Raw genomic sequence first — 16129 nt, 5'->3', positions numbered from 1 at the left:
ACCACACACACAGATGTGCAGCAATCCTTATCATTATATTTCTGAATTACTGTGTCCCTTGATCACGGTGAGATATTCATGGTCTACTCACCAAGGTCCTCTGGCCATCCCAAAATCCAGATTAAAAAATAAAGGTGACCGGGCATTTTCTGTCATGGCTCGCACACTCTGGAGCCGTCTTCCCTTAGTTTATTAAAATGCAGAGTCCGCCAACAGTTTTAAGAGGTTGTTAAAAACTAACATATTTTGTACATATTTTAACTTGGTGTAGCCCTTATGGTTCCATTGTCTTTGCTCACCCTCTGTGTAGTTTTTATTCTTCTATTGTTATTTCCTGTTTTTATCTTAATGTTTGTTTTGTACAGCACCTTGTAACTTTGGTTTTGAAAGGTGCTTTATAAATAAAATATACTTAGTTACGTTAGTTACCTACTTACTTATTAACCCTAACCCTACTCTAACCCTAACCTGCATTGACTTCCATTCATTTGGACAGCCTGACCAAGACCTTATACCTAACCTTAACCATAACCAGTTCATGCCTAACCCTAACCTTAAAAGCCTAACCACATCTCAGCACTTACCTTAACCAGGACCTCAGAAATTAAGTTTTACCTCATTAGAATGAGGCTTTGATCATACGGAGGTATACTGCTCCTGACAAAGTCTGTGTTTATGTTGGAAAAGGTCCTTCAGAGCTAACAAATATGAGCACAAATGCATGCATACAAAACCCATGCATGACACACATGTAGCTCAGGACTTGGGCACATACATTCAGTTGGCAGTTTATAATCCCTCAACTGTGCGCATCATTATACCATCATGGGAAAAATGTTAGCATTTTATTTCTTAATCACTTAAAGTGAATTAAGGTTATTTTTTATTTTACAATGCTATGGTAACACTTCGGAACAGAAATACTATAATTATATTAGAATTTCTAAAGGACATACAACATGAAATTCATACAGTATCACACAACCTTTTCATGGATTTAATCATTTTTGTTCACTCAATGTCATACATTTTTGACAAATACATATTGGGGCTTTTTGATTAAATGCAATGAAAATCAAATTTCTGCATAAACATGCATATTTCTAACTGCAGGTTTATGTTTTTCAACCTTTAAAAGTTATTTCAGCATGGTATGACTGTTATACATTAGATTTTTTTAATGTATTTATGTATATATTTTTTATGTTTTTATGCACTTGCTATGCTCAAAGACACCTTACATAGGTTAAAAAACTGAGAAATCTAATACCTCTTACTGCTTGTACTACTTCATCTACTGTGAATTATCTACAAAAAGTCACAATTCTTTCATATACTCTGTCTTTGAATCATGAACATTTTTATTTTTTAACATCTAGCTGTAGTGCTACACATGATGTAGTTGCAGGCATGTTGCACAGTGTTTTCCTTGTATGCACTGTGGCAGGTTTTCTGTTTTTCCCTCCTGGATCGAGAGCTGTGCTGCTTCTCCTATTAGTGCCACACCCTTTGATCTTTGGAATCCTTGTTGGACCAGGCTTCTGTAGCGACCCCAGAGGAATCTGATTCAAGAAAAGAGGCATAACAATTTGTTATGTTCACTCTCACAGTGCCGATTTATCACTTATTTCTTTTGTTAAAGCATGTGTTGTTTGTGTGAAGATGCTCCAGTGTTGTGCTTTCTAAAGAGGAACATGTGGCTTGTTTTCATTGGCTTGATTGGACACCATGATTTAATCAACCCATAGTGCCATGATCATGTGCATCTTCATTACTGATTTTGTGGTCCATATTGGGAGCAAATTTTACTTGAATGATCCGATATCAATTCTTAAAATCTTTGCATCTGCACCGTCACTGTAAATATATACGTCTGCACCACGTGGAAAGTTTATCCATTAGTAGATTGTACTTGGCTTTATGAGCTGCCTTGAGGCATGACAGTCTTTTGGTCTGTGACATGAATAACATGGATTTGCAGGACCGTCTCGATTTTGTATTGTTATCTAACTCTGGCTGTGATGTACTGAATCCTGATATCACATCCTGAAGAGGAATTGACAGAAAAGACTGCACACTGATGCGATCCCTGTTTGTGTTTGTTTAAGAGGTAATATGTCTGGCTGCATTTATGTGAGGCCTTGGAAGTAAAGTGGACCGTGTGTCCCTGCTGGGGAGGTAACACTAGCTAACGGCTGTCTACAGAGATCAGGCTGATGTCTTGTCAACACAAACAGTGCAGATGAATTAGTGAGCAGACTCTAACTTTCTGCTCTGTCTGTGATAATTAAAGTGGATGTGCTGTACTTAGGTGAAGCTTCTGCTACTGACAGGCTGCCTTGCTGTATGGGATAGTGCTTATTTTTCAAACTATGCATATTAATGACACCCCTGTAACTGGTGCAAGTTCTTTCATTATTCTTGCTCCACTGTTTTGCACAAGTCGGCCGAAGAAATATCGATTGTTTTGCATTTGCCAAGTAAAATATATCCTTGGCCCATGGTTTTGTAATTGGGAAATGTGTTTCCAATTTAGCCAGGAAACAACAGTGTTGCTCACTTGTTGAATGTGGAAGAAAATGTAAGTTCCCAGAATAAGTCCTGAAAAGTGATTAATGCAACATTGGCATTGATCTGATGTAAGTGAATCATCATTAATCGAAACAAGTAAAACAAATTCTGGACTTTGTAAAGCCAAATCAATTTGGTAGATCTGTGCTTATATCCACCCCCATTCAGGATACACACAGATGATGGATAATTAGCGGGTGCATGTTTCTTAGTTGTTGAGTTTTCCCCATCATAAAACTGTAATTAAAAACCGCATACATCCATACCAAGCTCTAACTGGGTCAGCTGCATATGTTTCATCATGTAGAAAGAATGTATTTACAACATTCTAGACTCAAACCTTTATGAGATCACTCATTTAAACCCATGTACAGTTTGTACTAGGAGATTTGAGCAGCTGTTTCTTTTTCTAGGTTGGCCCCTCTTTACCCTGACTGACATCCCATCCGTACTCTCATTTGTATCAGAGAGATGCTTGACAGAAATAAGGCTCTGATGCTGACTTAAAACTGACAAGACAGGAAAGGAGAGCAGACGTCTGTTAGATGTGATTGACTTTGAAGTTTTAAGAATGAATGAGGCAGAGAATTGTGAGAAGCAGTGTAACGCTTATGCTGATGTGTCTTGTGGCTAAATGCCCACAATAATAACGAGTCTAATGAGAGCCTCTTGACTTTGAAGTTTTAAGAATGAAGCGTAGACCTTTTAGAAGCTGTATAATGTTTATGGTGAATGTGTCTTGTGGCTAAGTGCTCACAATAATGATTAAGATTCCAATTACAGCCTTTGTCGCATTATAGTCAGCTTCAAATTGTCATGAAATGAATCGTCTGGTTTCCATTTTTCCAATGGATGATGTCAGGGTACTAAATGTTCTCCATGTTTGTAATCATATACTGCAGTGTTGGCTCTCTGCCATGAGTCCCCTTAACTGTCAGCTAGTTACTTATTTAGATGGCAACTCATTACAACTTTGGCAGCAAGATAGAAATTAAATATTAAAGCTATTTACTAGCCAATTATCTTAGTCCATTTATTTCTGTCACACTATGTAACCAGATATTTTGTGGTGTTGACCTTTAAAAGTTTTATATGATGCTTAAAGGTTCAGTGTGTTGAATTTAGTGACATCTAGTGGTGAAGTTGAACTATTGAAACACAATAGTGAAAACATCACTGGGATTATCTTATATTCAATTTCTGCCAATAGATCCCTTTCACCTACAGCTTACACACTGAACCTTTAAAACTCTGAATGCCCTGATACAAGTCGATTTATTTAAATAAATTTGGCTGACCTAAATACAAGATTATTTTTGTTTAACATTGTTTTCAAGACTATCTGTTGTTTTAAGTTGGACACACTCAGACTATATAATTCACCAAAATGGATTCTTTATATTGCTCTCATTACCCCTGCTCGCCTTCAGTGATGCACACTCATGTTCTTGTTTCAAAAATGATTTGCTGCATCTATTTATTTTCCATTATATTTGTCAACTGCATCCTTCTTACCTTTTAATATTCTCATTCACCTGCATGTGTTACAGAGCAATTTTAGCAAGCAAACTTTTTTACGGCAAGTCAGAAAATAGGTTTAAGTGTATTGTGTGTTTGTATTGGATTATCATTTAAGTGACAGAACACTGGCCATTTTCGCATGTCGAAAATTTGGTAAAGAAAATCAGAAGTCTTCATGAAGTAATCAAATAAATTAAACTATTTGTGTATCACTTATTTATGCATTCGGAAGTTTGGCATGTGTTGAATATTTAACCTGCTGTGGCAAAATAAGTGGCAAACAAGATATTTTTTTAAAGGGAAAAGGGAAAAAGACTCTTTATTTGCATAGCAACCATTGATATTAAATCCTCAATGTTGTTCAAGGTGAATAAGTAAAAACAACATAAATGATTTTAATGAACAGAAGAAAAAACATTAACAAAACACAAAATTTATGAAAAGTACATCATGCATTTGATTGCAATGATATCTCAATTAGCTCTTGGATAGGTACTAGACACATGTCAAACAAACAATAAAGGGTTGTTAAACACTAAATACTACTTAGAAAAAACAGTTTTTTATCTAATTCTCTTTGAAAAATCTTTATATTGTCAGTGATACTAAATACAACAGATTTTTGGATATCAATGAAAGGAGGATGTGGTTATAGTTGTGTAGTCCAGGAATATAACTGAAAAACCTGTATGTTGTACTTTCACCTAGTCACAAAGGCCACTTACTGTATTATAATTTGAGGAATGTGAGGCTGAAGAGCTACCAGGGGATATAGTGATGCTACTTGCAATCTTTCCAGCACCTTTGACCTGACAGCCATTGGCGAGTACTTGAGTCCTTTGCTCATGTCGAACATAGTACGCTCCATCAGGTTGTGGGAGGCTGTGGGTCGTACCGTTGAGAGACTGGATATATGGGCTCCCCAAATGGATATGTATCTTGTTATCCTCCGAGGTGATGATACTGGGACTTATGTCGACACTATTGGACTTCTGATGTTGCCAGCCGTTCTGCCACTCCGGACTCTTGCAAAAAACAGCCTGATTTGCAGCTTCCATTGGCTCTGGAGAACAGGTCCTGACTGTTACGATCTGAATGGGGGAGCCATTGAGGTCGGGTGTCACAGAGCGTGATGAATTTGGAGTTAACACTCGAGTTATGGTTGTGCCGTGAAGTGGGGAGAAGGTGCGGTCAGGGCTTGATGGGGGGGTTTTAGTATTGACCGCAGGCAGACCTGAGTTCTGGATGATGGTAATTCTCTGCTTGGGTGAAGCTCCACTTGTTGGAATGACAGCCGTGCTGGTGTATGATGGAGCTGTGTCTCCAGTGGGGCTGCTAATCTCAAGTGTGGCTGTGTTGAGTATATGATGTGGTGTTACCTTGATGTGCAAGGGCTGCCCTCGTGTGTGTGTTAACATCATCACCTCTCCATTAACTGTTTGGTGCATATCTATGCCATTGCCAGAATGGCTGCTGTATTGGCAAATGTTGTTATTTGCACTGTTCAAGCTGTTGAGGTTACTGACAAGAGAGCGTCTGTTTATGACTTGTGCATTGTGGTTTGGGTCCTTGTCATCGTTTTCTTCATCTACTTTTTCGCTGTGCTCGCTGTAGTCAGGAGGCTGGCTGTCTGCTTGCTCAGTTTGTACCTCTCTGGTGGTCTGATGGAAGTCTGAAAATAGTTTTTTGTTAGTACCAGGTGTCAGATTCTTGATTCGTTTATATCTGTCCAGCTCACTACTTAGTTCCTTCATCTCTCTGGCCAGCTCTCTGTTCCTGGCTTCTTGCTGGGTCAACTTCCTCTGCAGTGAGGAGTGATCTGTCTGCACCCTGCAGATAGATGCCTCAGTCCCCATCAGCTTCGTGAGTTTCTCCTTCAGGGTATCTACTTCTCTGGCTAAGAGTCTGGACTTAACCTGTTCCTTCTGAAGACGACAAAGGAGAAGGTGTTCCTGGTTGATATCTGGCTTCTCTGCCTGCTCGTACCTGGAAAGCTCCCTCTTTGCCAGCTCTAGTTCCTCTGTTAGAGCCCTAGACCTCCTCTGTTCATCCTTGAACCTCTCTTCCAGGGACTCAAAGTCCTCTTCCACCTTCAACAGTTCACCCTCCAACACCTCCTTGTCCCGGAGTCTCTTTCGCAGCCTGTCTAGCTCCTGGGTCAGTTCTTTGACTTGGTTGTCCTCTGTTTGGCAGTGATGGCTTGTGTTGTTTGGAATAGAGCCGTGTGTGTACTTCTCCTCTTTTTCCTTCCTATTTTCCAAGACCTGCAATCTTCTCTTCATTATTGTTACTTTATTCTGTAGCTCTATATTCCTTCCCTCCTCTGTTTTTAGTCTGTCTTGGAGCTCATCTTTTTCCTTTGCTATGTCCTTAAGCTTTCCCTGTAAATCTGCTTGAGACCTCAGTGCCTGCTGCTTCTCCTCTCTTAGTCTTTCTGTCATTGTAGCCGTAATGCTTTGCTCGTTTCTATTGCCCTCCTTCCTGTTGAGTTTTTCCTCAGCCTGCCGTAGCCTCTCAGCCATGGTCTTCCTGTCCTCCACCAAAGCCAGAGTGAGTGACCTGAGCTGGGCCAGGTCCTGTCTAATCGTTGCCTCACTCTTTTCCATTTGTCCTTCAGCTGCCTCAAGCTCTCTCACCTTGACTTTCAAATTATCAAGCTCACTCGACAGTGCCTTGCTAACCTCTCTCTCTCGCTCCAAGCTGCTCTTCAGAATACTACGGTCCTGTTTGCTCTTAATTAAAGCCTCCTCGATCCTGTCCAATCCACCGATTCTGCCATTCAGGTTATCCACCTCAACCTTCAGGCTACGGCCGTGGCTGATCTCCCTCGCTAGTCTGCGGTCCAGGTCACAACACTGGTCCCCCATGCGTATCAGCTCCTCGTCCTTTCCTTCCATTTCCACCACTCTTCTTCTTAGTACCTCCACCTCTGACAGCAGACTTGGGGTCGTCATGGTGATCTTGTTTTGGCTGAAGATTGAAACTTGGTTGTGGTGCTCCACCGGTAAATGCAGTGATTTGACCTCTCCCTTTGCACGAGAATAAGCAGTACCCACGTCCTGCTTGATGTGGTCAGTGATGGCCGTCAGTTCTTTGACACAACGCCTGTGTTCCTCCAGCAGCTCACTCAGACACTGTTGTTCCTTCACAACCAGCAGTGCAAAAGCCTTCAGCTCGGTCAGATCCTCTTTCAGGGCAGATACTTCTCTTTCATTTTTCTCCTCCTTTATTCCTTGGTATTCTCTTTCCTTTTCAATCAGTAGCTTGAGTCTGTAAAGAAAAAAACAAATGACACTGATGAAAAAAGGAAAGTTGTGGTCTAGTTTTATTGGGTAATTTACTCTACTTTCATTCTCCAAAGACCCTCTCTGATGTTTATGCTAAACCTCTTCGACGGAGCTTTTAAACACAAATAATTCCCTAATTGTCTATTTCCAGCATAAACATTTATTTTCATTTTAGGAATAATTCAAAAAACGTTGTTCTCCTTATATCAACGTCTAGAGAAGCCAAGAATACTTTATTTTTCGTGTGTGTGTGCGCACGCCTACCTTTAATCCCCTAAAACATGTGTCCATGTACTCCCATGTTTTTCTGTTCTCTCCATGCAGCGTTCTGTATGATGTTTTGACTAGCATGGCAGATGGTCCCTTGGTGGGGAGTGTTTGTTAATTAAGAAGTGCGTCTACTCTTGAGTACCCTCGACACTGCAGACCAATCACCCTCCCTCTGTGCACCTCGCATGCTACCCCATTTCCAGCTACGTGAGGCAGGAATTCCCCCCTGATCCATAAGTAATTACAGACTGGCTACATTTACGAGGTGCTGTCACTCCTCACATTCCCACAGATGCACACCAGCAATGTAAAAATGCGTTTAATACACACTGTTCACGTTTTTGTCATGTTAATGCAAGGAGGGGGAACTTGAGTCATTTCTCACCAGTACATATTTAGAATCCATTTGCTCCATTCTTTCTGTCAGTGTTGCATACTGAGTTCCCAAGTTACTTCCAACATTTAGGTATATTTGCATTTACATGTATCTTCAAAGTCCACATATGACGTTTGTCTTGTAGATGGAAAAGTGAGAGTTGGAGAGTTATTTGTGGATAAGATTTATAGGGAAGATGATGTTAAGTGTAAAATCTAAACGCACATTTGTATTTAATGTTTGTAAGTTAACTGGATGGAATGGTTGACAGGTCTGGAAAGATAAAGTCAGTATCTCTAATGAGTAGTTTAATAGCCTTCACAAAGTAACTGCAAGATTTGTTTATAGAGTCTCACTTTGAATTTGTAAGTTTTATCTTTCTCAATTATGTTTCTTTAAAAATCAAGAACTGGGCAGTTGGAATAAGAGTTAGAATTAAAGGCTGTTAGTTTTCAGAGCAAAAGTTTCAGTGCAAGACTTAAATTAATGTATTTCTATAGGAGTGTTCCTTTTACTTGGATCGATTTAATCTATGGAGAATTACCCAAAGGTTACCTAATGCCAAACAGCTCATTTTGTACTTACAAAGTTTTCTTAGTCATTAATGTTTCTAATTACACATTTGCACTTTTCCAATGTTTGCAAGTTTTTTAAATGTTCCTACCTGTGCCGTGTAGTTGGCCTCCTGTCCTTTAAAATCCTCGGAGAATAAATTCTCTCTCAGCTTTCACCTCTCCCTTTCCCGGAGATCCCAGTGATGTGGACATTCCATCCAGAAAACCAAACATTATGAGAAGTGCTCTGCACACTGAGTCTCACTCGCAGTCAGTGGCGCCCATTACATCATCAGCAAGTCCTTATATGGAACTCAACAGGCTCTACCGCTCTGTGTGTGTGTGTGTGTGTATGTGTGTGTGTGTTTGTACTGGAGTTCAGCCCATTCCAGATGAGGTCATTGTGCAGCCATGCCAAAGAGGCTAATGTGAAGGACAGAGTGTGTGTCTGTGTGTGTGTGAGAAAACTAAAGCTTCAATCACAATTCAGACTCAAAAGACTAACACTCTCAGTTTGTGGTGGGATTAGCCCAAGCAAACATGTTAACCATGCTACATAAGTACTAAACCTAATTTAGCATGCCCCCGCTCATCTAATAGCATGCAAACTGCATTACAAGTGTGTGTTTGTGTGTGTTTTTGTGTGTTAATGTTCTCATGTTTTAAGGAGAGACATGTTTTGTGAGTTGCTTTGCCTGGGGCCTGATAACCTGACTGGGAGATGACTTCATGAGTTCATCGGCCCTCAATTACATCCATATGTTCTTTCGCTCTCGCGCTCTCTCTCTCACCCTCACCCACACCTCTTCTCTATCTTGTTCTCATTTCTTTCTTTCTATCCTTTTTGTTGCTTCAATGTATGGAGTGCAAGTTTTTTGTGCGATTTCATCTTTGCCATTGCATTATCAATATCTTTTGTATCTCTGTTTTTTTTTTTGTGGCACTATAGTTGAGTCCATGTGTACAGTGAAGCAGGGAGGAATGACAGATGATACTCATGTTATTCTCACTGATAATCTTGTCTGTTACAACAAGAATGAGAAAAACGCTATTAGAAAAATTTATTATATTTTATCTTGCTAGGTGATGGTACTACTTGAGTTGCAGAACAAAATAAACTCGTAGGTCTGCGTGTGACGCATGTTCCCCTCTGAGAACACTGTCAAGCACTGTGCCTCCTAGTTCCAGCTTTCCCTGCAAAATGTACTGCTGGTGGTATTTCTTTCTGTCAAGCAAACCCATCCAGTCCCCAATTAAAGGAGAACCATTTCCCCTGTGTCATGTTGTCATCACAAAAGAATTTGCAAAGCAGCCTAAACTTCACTTTTTGGACATTTATGTTCACAAGCCTCAATATATAAAGTTACAGTCTGTGCCAGATACACAAGTTAATGATGCAAGGCCTCTGGTCTGTGCTTTGTTGGCATTCTCTTTAATCCATTAATTGATTCAGCACAGCACTGGCTGCCTGTTTTTAAAGTCAGAGATTATTGCGTTAACATTTCATCTCAACTTTCTTTTGGTCTCAGATAGCTATGTCTTGATTTTGAATAAAGTTAAATGTTGTAGTTGGGTTGTCGCTATGGAAATGTAATGTTTTGGCAAAACTGTTGTAGAGATTCTAATTCAACTTTCGCAGGCTGTAATTTGTGGTTCTGTTGAATTTTATTGCATTATACTGGGCCATGTTTCTAATATTTAGTTCCCACTAATGATATAAATTGACTAATGTAGGATTTATGCATGCTGCTCTATGAAACTTAGTTTAATCTAAGTGTTCTTAGTAAAATGGCAATACTCAGAGGCATATACACCTATCTGGAGTTACTTTCCTCACTCTAAGTAAAGAAGTTGAACTGCAACTGGTGACTCAGTAGACTGCAGTGGTTAGTAACACAACACAAACAATAATTACAAAATTAGATAAAATGGGCCCCTCAGGCACACTGCCAGATGTTCCTGAGTTGTGGTTTATTGCAGGATACCGATACTGGAAAACCAGTATCTTGTATTTTCTTTTGGGAAATTTTACGTTGAGGTGAAACATATAAATGCAGAAAATTAGCACCTAAGTTTCACTACATTGCTTCCATACATAGGTTTTAGTCAACACTCAATCCGTCCCAACCTGAATCATAGGACTTGGTCCAAACCAATCCATACGTTTTTTCATTATGAGCTACATAAACACCATATGATCATTCTTTGTACGCTAGCCTTGAAAAGCAGCCACAAGAGTTTTGTTGCTCTTGCTTTCCGTTTATTCAGTGTTCACGTGCTGTTGTGGTTTGTAAACTGCTCTTAAACTGAAGCCTGCTAATGGTTGGAGACGAAGAAAGGCTGTTAAAATTCTCTCCACCTTAAACATTAAGAAATTGATCTTGCCAGCCTTCATCCAAAACCACTTGCAAATTCATGATCAGCCACAGGTCCCAGAAGGGAAGGAGGGTGTGGTTATTTATATAAATAACCTGTATAATTATTTTGCCTTGACTCTGAAGACTCTTTTGTAAGAAAAAGTCTTGTAAGATGAGAGATTTCTCTTGGTGTGGAATGTGAGGGAGAAAGAAAATCCTCATTCCTCGCAATTTCTATCCACAGACCAACTCCCAAACCAGAATTCATGAGGTCCCTTAGAGGAGGGGCTGGCATCTGCACCGCTTGTCCTCAATTACAAGCATGATCCAATCCCTCAGAGGCATTTCCAAGAAAACCCTCAGACATTGCCCATGTGTAAAATCCCCCCTATATGAGAGGAGCAATCTCTCTTCTCTTGTCATATCTCCTATTTTAAACCAGGGGTATAATTTTAAGATATTGAGTTTTTTTTTTTAGCTGCTGCCTTTGATAAGTCCTCCAGTTGTACTAAACACTGATGTATTGGGTCATAGATGCAAAAAGAAAGGAGCTTCTTATGCACAATGTGCTGGTTTTCTTCTCTTTATTTGTTGGCATTTAATAAAAATTAAGAAATGACCAAAATTAACTCGTATGCTCAGGCTAGCTAGGAAATGGGCCCAACAGTTTGCAATCAGCACAGCAGTTCTGCTCTAAAGCAATGTGGTGCCAGACTCCTATGGTATATTATGGATATCTTCTCTTAATACATTATTGGCTGATGGTGGATATGTTTTAGTGTTAGCGGTGGATAGAACAGCTTTGGGTTAGCAGATTATTTTATGGATTTGTATCAATTGTACAGATATTCATGTTCCCAAGAAACTAATGTAAACTTCATTAAACTTTTATGATCTGTTTACTTTTCTTCTAGCACCACCAGCTGTTTGGCGTTTTAGTGTGATGTCTCGACCACTATCTGATCAATTTCCATTAAATATGTATTAGGCATTCATGGTCAGTAGAGGATGAAATAGAATGATGATGGTGATCCCCTGACTTTTTACTCCCCTCCGACTATAAGGTTGGCATTTGTGGTTTTGAGTGAAATATCTCAACAATTATTAGATGGATTGCTATTTAAATTTAATACAAACATGAATTTCCCCCTCTCAGATGTATTCTATTAACATTGGGGATTCCTTGACTTTTTATTTCGAACCATAATCAGGTCAAATTTTAAAAGGACATGCAAACGTAATGACAATATTCCCATCAGCTTCATGTGTGATTGTGATAAATGCTAATAAGCAACTGTTGGGATGCTAAAACACTAAAATAAAATGTGAAACATAATGGACATTGTACCTAATTAACTTCAGAATGTTGGCATCGTCACTCTAGTATTTAGCTCCAAACATTGCTGTGCCTAAAACCAGACTCACAGCTGTTATTATTGCTTTCGATGCTTAGTCTTGTAAAATAATCTTTTGTAGATCACATGCATTCTTTTCATAGACATTATTGATGACATTCTGTATTGATGAGAAGGCCACATCTGGGGCTGAAAACATGATAGAGTTCAAAAGTGGTTTGCGGGTATAGCACAGAGTCTGTGAAGTGTTTGTGATTCAGAACACAAGTGGACAGATGAGAGCATGGATGTCTTTTGTGTGTTGAACATGTGTGTGCAGTTAATGCTAAGATGTCGTCAGCCTATTGACAGACCATAGGAAACACATGCAGGCATAGAGCATGTTCAGATAGCTGAGGTTGGAACAATCAGATTGCTGCATAGTGATGTGCAGAGGTAATCATCCTCTGACACGCAACAGGGATCATACAATGGCATAAAGTGATTATATGTCGTGACTGGAATTAACTTTAAACGTCACAGCTAACACAGATCATCTGCTGTGCACATTGCACCTTGTGAAATTTATTTTGAGGAAATAAAAGAGAAAAGTGACCTGCACACAGGCGTTCTTTCGAAACAAACTTTTTGGGTAAGCAGCCAAACACTATTACATCGCAGACACTATGGAAGGACAACAACGATTGCAGTTAAAATCTATTCACCATAAGATTTGTAGTCCCAATGTTATTGTGTGTGGTGCACAGTGCTATCACTCACAAAAATGTGATGAATTACTTCAGGACATAGCGCTCACTTCAACAGTGATTAGAGTTGTGCGATGTGACTGAATTTTCATATCCTGATAAATGCAATTTCGTCATTATCCGTTACACCTGCCTTTCACTAATATGTAAACTTGGGGCCATGTCTTTGCAGATTTTAATTTGCTTACCTCCTTCCATCATCATGATTCTTTGCCATATGGTGCAACACAGCCAAAAAACCCTTGTAACGTCTGAACCTGGGGTTTCTTTTGAGTTCCCCACTGTACTGTTGTGGTTTTCATCTGCAGACTTTCTGCATACTGTTTGTCATAATTCTTGTTTAGGTGGTAAAAGAGGTTGGTGGTGGTCTGTTGTGGCAACCACTATGCAGAATAGTAAGTAAAAGTGTGGTTTTCTCGTCCGGGTCAGACTATTAATACCCAAACCACATCCATGTGACTGAAGTAGCCCCTCTTATAGGTATAAGCTCCTTGTTTGCCAGAAATATTGGAATTTGGACCACAACGAAATAAGCGGTAGGGCATAACATGAAATTGAGCATATTTGCTTCACCTTTCTTCTCACTTTTTTTTAGAAACCTTGGGGGAAAACCCTATTCGCTGAAATCAAAAGTTCAATTCCTGTTAACCCATACTTATGTTATGTGTTATGTGATTCAACTGCGATGTTTAGATGCATGATCTTGAAGGCACATAAAGGAGGGCAGGCAGGGAGATCAAACCCCTCTGTGTTTGACCAGTTAGGAATGTACGAGCCACACAGGGTGCACGCCACACCACAGAAATGCTGTCTACTTGTGTATTAATCATCATTAGGCTAAGATGAACCACAAAGCCTTTATGTGTGCATGTTTAGGGTTTCCATATTGTATTTGAATGGTCAGAATTCTAGTAAACTTAATCGCTTTACTGGCATGACTATTTTTGGTCTTAAATTGTGTGTGTGGATCAGTAAAGCGTTTTCACTTTGGCACTCAGATGCAGACAACTAGTCTCCTCCCAAGGCTACAAGCCCAGTGTGGATCCAGTCTCTGTACAGCTAGATTACAGAGTGGACTGTGGCGGTCCATGAGCCGAGACAACCAGGGACCTCGACACAACAGCCCTGTTGTAGGCCTCAAATTGCATATGAGAACCAGTGGCCACCTTCATATTAGACTCAGCTATACTCCAGAGTCCACATCTAAATGTGCTCTCTATTTGGGAACCACCAGCAAACCCTCAACCCATTTACTTAGTTTAGAAGAAGGCTTTATCCTTTGCTGCGCGGTATTGTTGAAATTGGCAGGAAGGTGCCAATTTAGACTGTACATGTAATTGCATGTGAGTGCATGTTTATGTGTTTACAAGGGCGAGTGAACAGAGCCAGGCTGGCCGCAAGGTCTAACCCAGTCCAGGATGTAATGGACTGTGTCTGAGTGGAATAAGTCTAAGTACAGTCTTGAGGTCAAATTCACTGTCTGGTATAAATGCAGCAGCCAACAGTGCCTTTTCTCTGTCACTCAGCCATAAAGAGCATTGCAGACCGACATAGACTAAAAGAATCTAAGCCTCCACAAGTGTACATCACAGAGCTCAGATCTGGTTTGTTCCAGTGCCGAAATACTTTAATCCCTTATCCTCTTCTACTCTAGCTGTAAATCCTCAACTCTTGTACATTAGGAGGGATTCTGAAAGGCATGGCTGGATATTTCTTCAATGCAGGCTACTAATTTAGGCAATGCAGTTTTTCTCTGGTATTCATAATTGCCGCTAGGGTCTGGTGCACCAACCTTTCTCTGTCCTCCTCAAGTAGAGTTGTAAGGCAGTTGCTCCAATGGATAAAATCCCTGTGGCTTCTCTCCTGCTTCTCTAGCCTGTTTAGGGCAACACTGTGAGAGCGGGACACCTCTGCAAGCTGTTCCAGCATCAGTTTGGATGAACGCTTCTGGGCTTCCAACAACTGGTTGACCTGAGGGATAATAGGAAACAAAACACAGAGGTTGTCAGATGTGAAGAAAATATTAGTGTACCTTGACCAGGAGAAGGGTTGTTCAAGGTGAGGAAGAAGTGCTTACATGTAAATATGGCAACTCGAGCTCTTACATTATTACTTTAATAGCCCAATACCTGGCTCATGCATCTGTGCAGTGTAGGCTACCGCTGCACGTCACTTTTAATTTTTAAAAGATGAATTAACAGAGATGGATATTCTCATGCAGATAGTTTGTGGTCTGTTGAGCCTTTGAAATTTAAAACCTTCACCTCAATACCATTGTTGTAGATGGTATTTCATTGAAACAAGGCCATGGTTACTCAGGAAAATTATATTCCCCTTAAGAAATAGTCATCACAAAAACTGTTGACAGGGAGGTCGATGTAGATTAGTAGAAAACAAGCAAAAACAATGCTACAGTTGACAGATGCATTATCATTTGCAAAGAACAGATCCAGCGCATGTAACACCTGCAGTGCAAAAAAAGCAAATTTGTGCAATGATGCAGAAGTATTAGATGCTCTTTTGTCAGACAGTAATTCATTCATCTCATTAAATTTGATTAACCGCTCCATATGGTGTCTGTTTTCTTAGTTTTGTTGTGTTGGTACCTTAGCAATTGGTATTTCGTACACATCCTGCAGGTGGTCCTGCTGGGCCTGGAGGGAGTCTCTCTGCAGGGCTCGGAGCACCTTCTCCGGTCCGCTGAAACCATAGTGGGCCCCCAGTAGAGCCAAATCTATCTTCTCTGATTTCAACACAGTGATTACCTCATCTCTGGCCTTGTGTGACAAGTAGAATAATTACTTAACCTTAAATATACTATGCATGCTGTTTTTACGATCATAATCTGAATTTGTGCAGTTTATTTGCCCGTTTCACATGATCCACTCCACAATAGATGTGAACAAATCATCCTACCTGCAGTTCACCCTCCAGGATACTGAGTAGAAACAACAAGTCATCTCGGGACAGGTCTTCTCTTTTGTGTCTGCCTCCCTTCCACTTCCTCTTGTCTTGCATTTTGTCACTCTGGATAGTGATTTTTGGGGGCCTTTACGAAAGTAGGGGCATGTTCTCGGGCCCGCCTAGAAAGA

The 16129-nt window shown here is 40.1% G+C and overlaps 2 protein-coding genes across 3 annotated transcripts in view; one reads left to right on the top strand and one right to left on the bottom strand.

Annotated features, from left to right (window-relative positions):
* cmss1 (cms1 ribosomal small subunit homolog) overlaps positions 1-16129 on the top strand; it is a 31792-nt gene that overhangs the window by 1149 nt on the left and 14514 nt on the right. The gene's annotated exons all lie outside the window — the stretch shown is intronic.
* LOC117754614 (filamin A-interacting protein 1-like) lies at positions 4388-8846 on the bottom strand. The gene is made up of 2 exons (XM_034573624.1): positions 8690-8846; positions 4388-7362 (listed from the first exon to the last, which is right to left on the bottom strand). Exon 2 carries the CDS (start codon positions 7044-7046, stop codon positions 4797-4799), a length of 2250 nt encoding a protein of 749 aa, XP_034429515.1. The 5' UTR covers positions 7047-7362; positions 8690-8846; the 3' UTR covers positions 4388-4796.

Source organism: Hippoglossus hippoglossus, chromosome 21 (genome assembly GCF_009819705.1).
Source record: "Hippoglossus hippoglossus isolate fHipHip1 chromosome 21, fHipHip1.pri, whole genome shotgun sequence".
NCBI lineage: Eukaryota > Metazoa > Chordata > Actinopteri > Pleuronectiformes > Pleuronectidae > Hippoglossus > Hippoglossus hippoglossus.
This window is presented reverse-complemented; position numbering and strand designations above follow the sequence as displayed.

Excerpts from the sequence above, each read along its gene's own strand:
- LOC117754614 (XM_034573624.1), bottom strand. The coding sequence starts at position 7,046 with ATGACGACCCCAAGTCTGCTGTCAGAGGTGGAGGTACTAAGAAGAAGA.